The sequence below is a fragment of the Molothrus aeneus genome, chromosome Z (assembly GCF_037042795.1).
Source record: "Molothrus aeneus isolate 106 chromosome Z, BPBGC_Maene_1.0, whole genome shotgun sequence".
NCBI lineage: Eukaryota > Metazoa > Chordata > Aves > Passeriformes > Icteridae > Molothrus > Molothrus aeneus.
Genome location: NC_089680.1, coordinates 66595793 through 66608955, shown reverse-complemented (window position 1 = coordinate 66608955; position 13163 = coordinate 66595793). Strand labels below are relative to the sequence as shown.

Below are 13163 nucleotides of genomic sequence, written 5' to 3'. Positions count from 1 at the left end.
GCTTGCAATGCTAAAGATGTCAAATGGTCAAAACTTTCTCTTCCAGTGGCTCCTGAAGTAAATAATAAAATAGGGCTTGACAACAAAATCAGGGTCAGTGTGAGTCATACTGTAGCTGATTACATATATAAACAACATATAATTTCACCATAATTTTTTCTGACATGGTTATTTTTAAGCTATTATGACAACTATCTTCTGAATAACTGGGCTAAAAAAGTATGATTGCACATCTAAGAAACAGAAAGAGAATTACTCTTACTTTAACACTGAAATAGTAACATGAATCAGAAAATGTTACAAATTGTTTGAAAAACAATTTTCTAGAACATTCTAAATATACAAAAGGGGAATTCCAGGTGCAGCAACAGAAAGAAAATGTTTCCTTAAAACATCTTTCTTGGCTCCTGGGGCTTGTACATTGGATCAGCTGCCTCTTGGACTGTGCCTACTCCCTCACAGCTCTAATTCCACTTTCTGTGAAGTCCCTTCAAGAGTGTAAAAGAACAAATTGCCCTTCAAGTCCTCTGCAGCCATTTAAAACCATAAGCTCAGCATGAAGAGTTATAGGGAAAGAAAGATGCTGGAACACAGGTTTCCAAAAGAGCTCAGAAATTTTTGATTGTAGTAGGTAACTGCCCCTTCTCCTTTGAAAGATTCTCAGTAACTTGTACAGAAGCTTTCAAATCTCCAGGACAGATGATTTTAACAAAGAAAGGGAATTACACTGCTATTCTGCTGAGATGATACCTGACTTGTATCACAAAAAAGTTGGCAAATATATGCAAAGACACATGTAAATACTGCATTAACTAGAAAATCCCAGCATTGTTTAGGCTGCCTTTACTCTCTCTGAGGTGACTTCAAAATGTTTTCCAACGGAGTCTTTTGGCTTCTAGCAGGAGCTGCTCTGAAATTGAACTTGTGGCCAGCCCCACTCAAGGGGGACCTGTGTTACTTAGCAGAGAAATCTCAGTGCGCATTGACTAGTTTCCTTTTAGAAGGAAGTAAACAAGGAGCTCCCCTGGAGGTATGGCACCAAACATGCCCTAGCCCATCACATCTAACATAAGAATCATGGTCAGAATGGATGACTAACCTTTTATGTCTGTTGTGACAGAAAAATAGACTGCATTGAGCAGGGACTGGACTGGAAGTGTTCCAGAGGTGCCTTTTACCGAGTTGTTTTATGGTTCTGCAGAAAGCACCAAGACTGCGCACAATGTCACTACAAGCATTATGACACTAACTGATTTGATCTGCTTCTGTTGTTTCAAATTATTTTCTAATGTAAACATAGATTTGCATGTCCAATAATTCTTACTTACCAGGTCCACATTCTAATTTAACACAACACAAATTACCCTGGGTACTAAGGAATTTTTGGGTGGCAATATAGATCCCTCTGCAGGTTTCCTCTTGGAAGGATGGAGTAACCTGTGCAATGCTTCTTGCTGTCACAGTCAGACTGCTGCTGACCTCAGGTTAGCTTGGGTAGCTGCACATCATACTGATAAATGCAGTTAATATGCAGCCTGCATTATACATGATGAGGAACTAGAAAATCATAATGACATGTACAACCTGAAAAGAACTCCACTGTCAATCATTAAATGGTGAAAATTAGCTTTAAGCTTGATATTATCATACTCTCACAGTGGTTAATGATAGCCATTATAAACCAGAATTAATTCCAATTTATCTGCATATTCATTAGGAGCTTGGTATACAACCTCTCATCTTTAACTATGCAATGGTTTTAAAATACACTCAGTGCTGTCATCATGATTCTTCCTCAGTACGAAGATGTACTTCTGATTTTGTCCTTCTCAAAATTGATTTTTTTAAAAAAAGAGAAAATACAAAGAGTGGAAAGAAAATTTAGGTTATTCAAAAGACTAGGATACAAAAAGGCAAAGTAAGATACATGCAAATAAAAAAAGCACAACAAAATGGTCTCAACTGCCCAAGAATCATAATGAAATCAAAAGGTTTTTATGTCTGCCATCTAAATATTTCCACTTGAATCTTATTCTCTAAGAAAATTATATTTATAAGAGGTTTTCTCTTTCTACCCCTTCAACTGACATTATTTCTCAACCTTTGTTTAGACTCAATTAACATTGTTAAGAAGCAGAACCCACACTGATTAGCTTTTTAAACGTTGTTCAGTAAAAAATTAATTTAAAAAGAAAAAAAGAGACTTCCACAATGGTATCCCCCCACTCATCTGTTGAAGCGTGAGTGTGGAACTAAGTACTGCAGGAAAAGTGAGAGATGAAGTCTTTACTAACAGAATATGAAAGCAAGGTGACAAAACTCCCTTGGAAGCTACATTTCCTGAGTTCTACAGCTCATGGAATAATTTCTTTACTGAGTTCTTCACTGCTGCAACAGAAATTAATATTTGCATCTTATTTGGCATAAAAATTCCAGACAGTGAATCCTACCACATCTGTTCCATGTCTTCTTTCCAACAGCAGTCGGAAGACATTAGCTGTAATCTTGTTATCTTGAACACCTTGTCCAAGGCCACGGTTGTCATCCTGCATAAGCCGACGATCCATGATCACTTCCAGCTGACCTGAAACAGCAACATGAGCATTACACTAGTATCAAGAACAGGTAAGGGTTCTATTAAACATAAATAACCTGCCATAAAATTTAACTTATTTTAAAAAATCATAATATTTCTCTTGAGCTTGGAAGAGCTAGGGGTGATCAGTATCATTACAGCTGATTATTAAAACAGTTAATACCACTAGACTGTGGCTGTTTATAAACGTCAAAAAATTGTCACTGCAGAATGTCCAACAGCTTTTACTTTCAGAGTTTATGTAAAAGTTTAATATGAAAAATCATTACTATTAACTACTATTTGCAACAAGGATACTTGGCAATCAAACATCCAACATAAGAATCACTTCCAAGCAGGAGACACCTTCTGGAGAGGCACTATCTTCACCTTGTACTCCATTCTTTTGTTTCACACTTGAACCAGAAGGAAAAAAGGTATCAACAGGAGTATATAAATAATCACAATCACTTCTTGTATAGAAAAATTCACTTGTGGGAATAGGAAAGAACTTTGCACTGGATAAACACTGAGCATGAAATTCTGAGTTTAAACTGAACTGCAGTATGGCCACTCAAAATAGCTCTTTAAGCATGACGTTAAATTATATATAACCTGGATGGTGAAGTTCACTATTTTTCAAGTCTCTATATCCAGAATATATAACCAGACTGGGGCACGTAATTAAGACTTTTATATTTTTTGCACACTGAATCTTCAAACAAGTGTACATATTTTCTAAATAAAACTGGAAGACTGACGTGCTTGCCTCCTGAATAAGAAGTTCACAATTTAAGCTTCTAGAAAAGGCTGCTTACTAAGGCAGTCTTTTTTATAATTTAGTGTTCTACAAACACTTACCTGATTTTCTCAAATACTTGTTCCTCCCTTCCCTTGAGTACAAACAGATTTGTCTATCCAGGACAGAAATCAGCTGACAATGAGTAAGAAAAAGCCTGCTATTTTGAACTAAAGTACTGTGCATGTAACTTTCAGATGTTGGGTTATGCCTTGAGACACCTGTCTGACACAAAGGCACACAGCTACTGAGGTTAGGTTACTTAGGTTTGCTTGCCTAAACTGTAAGATTTTTGAATTTTCTTCCATGATCCCTCTGAGTTCCTGAAGGACCTTCAGAAAAAATGTCATGAAGCATATGATACTCTGCAACCTCTGAAACTTCAGCTTCATTTCTGTTCTTTTTTGAGGAATCCAACATGCCTTCAAGACAAGGTAGCCAATTAGTAACTTAATGAAATATTACTTAATGATAACAAATCAGATTAATTAATTCTCTGTTTTTTCTTAGTGGGCACAGAGTAAATATTTCATGTTGGTGTATCTTAAATTACATAATAAAATTTGTCAAAGAGTGAAACAGTCAAGAAATCAGCATCATGTCAGGTATGGAATACATCTGTTGCTCCTTTATTTAACTGGAGTAGGTAAAAAGCCTATAATGTCCTCTGACAGATTTGAAACAAGTGCTCACAGAAGGTCAGTTTCTCCCTGATGCTTAACTGCAAAATGTCGAACAGTGCTAGCCTTAACTTCCCCAATTTAACGGCAGAAAGTGGGACTGTCTGTGGATTTAGATGGTGCATTATCTTGTGATGCAGAGACTAAGATTGTTAAACAAATACAGATACTATTATCAGGTAATAGAGCCTCTGCAGACTAATTAAGTCTCCAATACCCATTTAATGAGTGCTTAACAACATCAGTGGTGTCAGGGTCATTCACAGGATCAGGCCAATAGGAGTGGGTTTCCAGCAAGGGGAGGCATGAAAAAATGATTTGGGTCTTGTATCTGGTAGACTTGGAACAGAAGGCTGATATTTTCCACCGTGGTTTTATTACAGCATCACTGTACAGGTCAGTGTTAATTTCTTGCCCTAAAGTGAATTAGGTTTGCTAATGCTGCCACCAATCCAGCATGGTATTCACCTTTTGGAAGAACAGAGCATTTATGACATTTTTCTTAAAAGAAACTGTGAAGTAGGTTTTGGTGCAGTTTCTGATGGACTCTTTCTTTTCTGAGTATTCATTCCATTACTGTCCAAAACCATATAAATTTAAATTGACAACATATATTACAGCAAAAAATTATACATATTAAGTTATAAATTATATACCTTATTTTGCCCACTACCACTAGCTTTATTTTAATACCTCCCCCATTCTGATAGAATGAATAACTAACTGTCCTCTGTTTCCAGTCCTCCAGGCCATTCATCATACCCTGTTCTGCTCCAAGGAGCAAGACTGTGTCTCTTTTGGAATTCTTAATATGAATTGATTTTTCTTGTCAACATATTCATCACCTCTGTCAAAGTACTCCATTAAATTTGTGAGGTATCATTTTGCTTCAGAAGTATGTTCAATCTTACCCTGGGTCATATTTATCCTTTATTTCACTAACACTAATCTTCAAAAAAAGTTGCTGTTGTTTTTCCTTGACAGGGAAGTTAGGCTGTGCTGTATATACCTTAAGACTAGTGCTGCCTACACTAAAGCAAACAAACAGAAAAAAAACATGATCAGCATCCTTTTTAAGTCCTCTCCTACCAGGGCAGTATGAAAAAGAATAAACTCTTTAGTTCTGTTATTTCATTCCACCAGAGTTCTTGGGTGAACAATAGCTGGTTCTGACAATTTATTGCTCCTTCTTTGCAGTCTTTTTTGCAATCTTTTTCCTCTTCCTCTAGTTTGAGAGAGATCTTTCCTTGAAGGTGACAGGATCTCATGTGGGACCAACCTCTTCCTCCTCTGTAATGGATATACTCTGAAACTTGTCAGAATCAGAGAAACTTATTTCCTCTCTTCAAATGCTTGTAGGTAAGTATAGTAATCCCTGAATTAACTATTTTAGAATATCATGAAGGAGAGACCTTTGCCATATCTTTCATCTTATATTTACCATTTTTCAAGCTTGCAACACCTAGGGACTGAGCTGAATGAAGTGTCAAACGAACACCAACATCTTGGATGTAAGCCATGGTAGTCATAGGATAGATATTTGCTTGAAGAGGCAACTTGCTCATCGTCTGTCTAGGTTGGATCTGCAATATGAACACAAACTTCAAAAACATACATTCTTTTTATGCAATTAAATTTCAAAGATATTTTTAGACATTTATCCCATGTGCTTTGGAAGACCAGCCATCACGAAAGCATTCACTCAACTGTATTATTTAGCTTTTTTGAGATTTGTGGCTAAAATTACCACCTTGGAAATGGTAGCTAGAGTGTACTTTTAGATCAAACAATGTTAAGAAAAAATGTGAAAGATTCATCAAGGGAACCTACAAAAAGGCAACCTATAAAAAGGAATAATCACAGTTATAAAATGAGAGAAAAAATATTCTCCTCTAGAGAGCAAGCAGTGAATAGATTTAAGGCAGCAGAAAAGGAACTGTTGGTTTATAATGAGCACTTATTGAAATGCTGTTGAAATTCTTGAATGGTACATGACAAATGAGTAGTAGTATTAAAATTATTTTCATGTTTAAGTATTCACTCTCTCCAGCAAAATGCAGTAGTACAGTAACTGGAAATCCAGTAGTCTTTTATTCAGGAGTCATAGTCTCCCCGTATTTGCAAAACTATTTTTAGCAAGAAATGTAAGGAAAACTAATTTTTCTCTTTTGTGTGTACTGCACAGTTCAAGTTAAGACAATAGCCCCTTCCTCAGATGTATTACCAACAGAAAAAGCATTATACATCAAAAAATACATCATTTATTTACAACACAGCAGTAAGCAGCTGTTCACTAGGTGTGGGTTTTAACTAAATAAACAAAGCAGAGGAAAGGAAGTCATGCATATATATAAGCAACTAGCTACATGGTGACTTGTCATAACTTCTTGTATATAACTCTTCTCTTAAAAAGAACTTAAAAGAATAGTCAACAAACTACTTAAACACAGTTAAGGAGTGCACTCCTTAGCACACAGTTACTTCTTAGTCTGGTCTACATCAAATTTTATAACAGGTACATTTTTAAAAAGCATTTCTCCTTTTAAATGATTAGTGTACTTTAACATGAGAGTTTGTTTAATATAAGCTCTTTACATTTAGACAGTCAAAACCTGACACCCTAAGCTTTTACAATTAAAAGATGGTAATTACCTGATATCCATTAAGATCAGTATAGAATCTATTTTGACTGTTTATGTCAGATGAAATTCTCATTGCAAGTTCACGATTATATTCTCCTCTTATGTCCACAATATTGGAAACTTCAAGAGACTGACCTTCCAAACCTACATGAAAAAGATGCATTTAAAATCTCTAAAAGTGATTGCACACGTATAAGAATGACTGTGCTCCCAGGACACAGATCTAGATTGTGATCTAGATTTTGTTTTCTCTCATACCTAACCAGATACTGGAAGACAGTTATGCAATAGATGATAGAGCAATATTTCTAATTTGGTACAAATTGAACAGACAGTCTGAAAGAGAGCACTGAAGGGGAATAGGAGCAATACACAGTAAGAACTACTGTGGGTGCCAGCAAACCAGTAGGGAACAACAGGCAGCTGTTGAGAACTGTCTTTAAATAAATATGCTAGCGCAAGACCTGGTCAGTCACTTCTCCCCTTCACTCTTTAGCAGCTGTCCCCATTCCCGGACAAGAATGAAGTCACTAGATTCTTGATAGAACTGTTCAACTGAGCAGGAAACTTTGAGCAGCTCCTTTAATCAAATAAAAATCTCCCTTAAGGACAGTGTATTAAGAAATTTGAACTGATACAACCACAAGCAGGACACAAAATTTTGTTGACAGGGAAAAGTTTAATATTTATTAAAAGATGGATTAGGTGTCTGAAAAGGCAGACAAGTTTTTCGGTGAGATTTTTTTTTTCCTAAAGTGCCTTGTACTGAAAATTAAATACCTTTAAGAATAACCTGACCTTTTCAAACAGTTCAAGTCACAGTCTGGAGTGGAATTATACCATCGTTCAGCACCACCACTTTACCTTTTCTGTAATCTAATGGGACTAATGATTGCAAAAAGAATTGCACCAAGCAGAACACATATGTATTTGTTTCCACATCTATTTTAAAATCTAAATGCCACCTGCAGAAGTACAGCAACTGTTAAAATGTTAACATTTACCAATGGCTATTAAACTTCAGTGCTAAATGAAAAACACTTGGTTCAGCTAATTAGTTCTATTTTCCCAAACCTACTCTGGAAAATGTGGATTTTTATGCTCCACTTATGATACTCTCAGTAACAGATTTTCTAAATATTTCATGTATTTTTCCCAAATATTTAAAAGCATGAGTACATTGAAGAAGAATAAAGTCATTTACTTTAGACTGTCATCATTTTTGTACTGCATAATTTGAGTATATAAAAATACCACTATAAAGAGAATAAATTATGACAAGCTTCTGATAAAAAGATTAACCAAATCATGCTAATATCAAAAACAGATGCCGATGGCTGAATTTAAAAATCACTCGGTGGTCAATTACTGAACAGAGTTGTCAACCCAGGGTATTTTCTGCCCAAAATCAACAGAATTTTAAAGTCAAAAGTAGTAAAAGCTATTTTCCCCAAAACTGCTGAAGATGTAGGAGTTGGGAGTACTATCCAACAGCTGTATTAGCCACACAATCAGTCTTGCTACCGCTTGGCAAGGAGGGGAGGTAGGTTAAAACAGGAGATGAGATCCTGATTTGAAATCAAAATGCATTTATACACATAGTGATTTTTTCCCACATGTTTTGTTACTGTACATGTCTAGTGAGACTTCAAAATATCTTATTTTAATTGAAGTAATGCTATATAAATAACTAATAAATATAACTAATAACTATAAATTACAAAGCCAAGGAAATAGAGCTCAGCAAAACAACGATGCAAAGCTATCAAATTTTAAACTTTGAAAAAGAACACTTAAAGAAATTTAGATAAAAACACACCAAAGAGCAAACACACAATATATAAAATATATTTTGCATAATTTTTTCTTGTCAAAGTAGAAGCATGGTACAGGACTTATCCATGTACACATTACATTTGTAATGTTGTAAGTGTTGAAACATTGTGATGAATTGCCAGAAAAACCAAAGGAAAAAAGTAGACAGTACACTCACAAGGAAAGATAACTTTAACTGTTAGGAATTGGCAAGCAAGTGATTTTCACTGACAACTCATTTTCTGTGAACTGAAATACTTCTAGCAGGTATTTAGTAGCAAATTAAAGAAAAAGGAGTATTACAGATTAATCCACTTTAAAATAACAACCTCTCCCTAACAAAAAAAAAGAAAAACAAAAAAAAAAAAAAAAAAAACAAAAAAAAACAAAAAAACCAAAAAAAGGCTTTTCAGGCTTTTTCCCTTGCTGACAATTTTAATTTACTAAAACTCACAGAGGAACGTAATTTTTTTTTCCACAATCTTGGCAACCTGGTACCTCTTGACCTCAAAGTATCTTTTTTCATCATAAGATGATTTTAACTATTTGTCACTAAAACAAATCTACAGGATATATATATATATATATATATATATATATATATATATATATATATATATATATATATATATATATAGTTTTGAATATAAGTTGAACATCCTCAGGATGTTCAGCAATGAATGCAAACTCTTGGCGTGTGTACCTAAGGAGTTAATGTTTGATCCAGAATTACTGTATCAGTTGGGAACTCAATTCTGATGAGCTTTTGGCATATGTATAAATTCCAGCAACTTCACACTTCAATGTACAAGTCACAAAAATGAAGCATCTGAATCAATTTTATTTCTAGATCAAAAACACTAGAACTACACTAGAACTAAAACAAATACACTAGAACTAAAACAAAACAAAAGACAAACAAAAAACAAATCAAACAGATGATGTCATTACTATTTTTGAAACCTAAAAGAAAGAAGGAGAAGAGCAAGCAAGACTTTCAAAGTACTGATAACTTTTTTTTTAGAAGTTGTTTAGGAAAAATAATTAAATATGATAAATAGGATTTTTAAAAACATGAAGACAATTTTGACTCCTACAGTAAAGTTGGTAATACAAAACATGTAAGTTCCTTCAACTGAAAACATTAATCAGTGCCTCTTTATTTCAGAATAATTCCAGTAAATATAAATAATGAATGTATGTTTCTTAATTATAGGAAGATACACTTAAGCATGTTAACTTGAGTTTCCATATGAAAATAATTGTATACAATTGCACCATGATTTCCTCCCTCTTTTACATTTTTCAGTGGCCAATTCCATCAAGTTTGGAAGGGTAGAGAGTTTACAAAATTACTGTTTACTTAAAATTTCCTTGGAAATCAGTAGCTGAACAGTAGAGAAACAAGCAACTTAAAAAGAAATCTAAAGGAAACAAAGGAAAACTGGTATGATGTTATGTCCTAAGAGCCAAAAAGTTGATGTTTGGTGCTGATGTCTATCAACAGACATAGAAAATTCTGTCATGAGCTCTCCCAAGCAGAAAAAGGACATACAAAGGGAGGTAATAAATAAGTAAAGCCTAAAGTTATGAAGTAAAACAGACTTCTCTATTAAGGTCACTGATATATTTTGTACTTCTGTCAGTAAATGTGAAACTAGGAAAGAAACTATATTCTTACATTCTCTCCAAGGTATTTCAAAGTTTTTTTTCTGATTTTCAAAATGTGTAGCTAGTTACAGCATTCCGATGAGTCAGTAAAGTCTGAAGAGGTATTTCTAACAAATCAGTTGAGTTTAAGTATAACAGCTTAATGTCTAGCATGATACTCAGAGAGAAATCGCAGAGCACAGAGCAAAGTGTATTGGAGTCAATATAACCTCAGTCTCATGAATTCTGCACTAGTGCAGAGGTGAATTTAAACATTAAAAAGGCAGGTAGGATCCAAGATCATTGTGATGTAAAATAACTGCCAAGAGAGACAGAATTTCACAACTCTTACCCTGGACTTTATACAGCCGCATGGTATGTGTCACGTGGTGAAAAAAACAAACAACTTCTGAGAAAATTGTTCCATGAGCAACTCTTATGGTAGGTGGGTCTGTAAAAATATAAGGCTACAAAAAGAAAACAGAAAGTCAGAGTGAGTATTTTGGAAGTTTTTCATAAATGCACTGTCAATAAATTAAGGTATTTAATAAATATTAAAATAGTGGGTTTTTTAAACCATTCTAGATCTAAAACACTGGAGATTAAAATTTATTCCTAATCTGAAACTCAGCAACTTCTCTTCAGAGTCCTTTATTCTCTTCAGCTAAAATTAGGTTAAGTCTCATTACACATCTCACAAGCATTTTATGAAGATTAAGCGATACAAGTCTACAGACAAGCACATGAATATATTGATACTGCATCTGGATTGAGCTCTTTTGCTAGAAAAATTATAACTGCTAACCATCAATCAAATACTGTACTTTCAAAATTTGGGGCAGGTAGTTTGACTACCTCCATCAGTGGTACACACTGGACAAGGAAAGCCTCCCCTACTCTGCTGTGTAGATCAGTTTGTATATACCTTGAAAATAGAAGAGTAAGATTTTTCTTCATCAGAAGCAGACAGAGTTGTCAGAGGAACTCTCTGGAATGCAGGGTAGGGCTGGGAATCATTATGAAATGTCAATAAGGACAGCGACTTACTACCCATGGCTCCCACAGACTAGGACAAATTTTGCATATTTACAACAAACCAAAGAGATGAAGAAAATTATTTTTCCATGTAGTCACAGTATTTAGAGTCTTGGCTAGGCAAACAGTGACTATTTTAAAAAAAACAACATTGATCCCAACTGTGTGTTGCATCCCCAGATTGAAATAAATGGATGGCTGCAAAGGTAAAAATGAATTAAATATTGAGAGTGTACAAGCCAAAAATGAAAACTCAACACATGCAGCTACTTCAATAGGGAACAGCTGTAAATAAAGACTTCACTCACAAAAACCACAACCCAACTGCTTGAAAAACACATTATTCAGAGGGATCTAGGCAGAAAGCTCTCAGAGGGTGGTTGTCTTATTTCTGTATATAACAAGGCCACAAGGACAGAGCATGGTCTTTGTTGAAGCAATGACACCAAAGAACAGATGCAGCTTGAGGAAGAGCAGAGATCAAGCTCACATACATACAGACAAAACACACTAGAGAAGAGCAAGTACAGGTAAATATCCAATATTCTTTGAGCATATAATTGTATGTATAACAGGGAAGATTTCAAGAAGTATTTTATAAAAGAAAAAACTGAAAGGGACTTTCGGGGCGAAAAGCTCACCTTCTGTATTCACGTACTTACTCTTAGAGCTGCAGAATACTCTTTAATAAAAGCTTTGCCAGAGGTACAAGAGGCAACTCTGCAGTTATCAACTGCAGGAATATTTTGTACAGGAGTTTGGAAGAGAAATCACAGTTACTTATGCTTTAAGAAGATTGTTTGGCTTAGGGAGAAAAGGCTTTTTCCTACTGAAAATCTTATCCAGTCAATCAATAAAAAAACCTCAAAATAGTGTTTTAGATTTCTTAAAAGTCCACATGAAAAAATTATGGAATACTTCCATAGGATCTCATCTTGTCAATAAGACAGACAAATGTTATCTGTTATGCAAAATCCATTTGCTAGGTGAGAAACACAGAAGGATTATGGCATTCAGGGGGCATATTAGACAGATGAGCTAATATACTGAGATAAAAGAAATTTGAAGACCAGATCTTAGGTTAGAACCTCTTATTTCCATTAAAAACTGACAGTATCCATAACTGTAGCCTGAATACTCCCCTTCTGGCAGAAGAGACTGATATTTGCTTTTCTATCACATATAAGCAAAGAAGACAAACTAATTTAATTGGTAACTACCTGGCTTCTAGAAGTTAAAAATCCCACAGAGGAGGAACTGGATGACCAAACAAATGGTGGAGTAATCAAACCCTTCAAAATCCTCCCTGCAGGGCAGAGCAACATGAAGATACTCAAGCTAGTAAAGACAGACTGAAACACCACCTAAAGGAACTCTCAGAAAGGAACTGAGAAACCAGAGGTCATCAGGACAAGCCAATGACCTGTGACCTAGGAGAATGTCACTTGCATGGACAACAGACTGCCAGATATGTTCTGTTATCAAAGTAACACAGATCTTATGGTCTTATGTAGTTTTTAAGAGTATTTCTTGCTCCGTTCTCGCTGGAGCTAGCCAGCAAAATGGAGAGATGCTGGGTGAGTGACAGGAATATAAAACACTGTGCACTTGCTAGAAAAAATTACCTGAAGTAATTTCAAAAATTAAAAATTTAAAAAAACCCCTAAACCCAAATATTTGGAGGAACTCTTTTCCATTGAGTTTTTTAGTACAAAACATGAGCATATTGCCAACAGCTATCAAAACACACACAAACCTGAAATGAGATGGGTATATCAGCTCTCAGATTCTGGGATATTGCCACAAACATTAAGTTCACACACCTGAAGCTCCAGGCTGGAAATTAGCTCCTCTTCTGAAGATAAATGCAACTTATTATAGACTGTTCCAAACTAAACAGAAAGATGGGCTGATGGAAAAGGAACAGTTATTTTGCAAATATTGCCTAAACTAATAAATTTTTAAAA

The 13163-nt window shown here is 35.0% G+C and overlaps 1 protein-coding gene across 1 annotated transcript in view; it reads right to left on the bottom strand.

The window, feature by feature from the left end:
- MAN2A1 (mannosidase alpha class 2A member 1) overlaps window positions 1–13163 on the bottom strand; it is a 106176-nt gene that overhangs the window by 18018 nt on the left and 74995 nt on the right. The window contains exons 16-19 of the mRNA XM_066568938.1: window positions 10514–10628; window positions 6707–6840; window positions 5496–5637; window positions 2451–2584 (exon numbers count right to left, since the gene is read on the bottom strand). Of these exons, the coding sequence (XP_066425035.1) occupies window positions 2451–2584; window positions 5496–5637; window positions 6707–6840; window positions 10514–10628 (525 nt within the window). The remainder of the gene's footprint in view (window positions 1–2450; window positions 2585–5495; window positions 5638–6706; window positions 6841–10513; window positions 10629–13163) is intronic.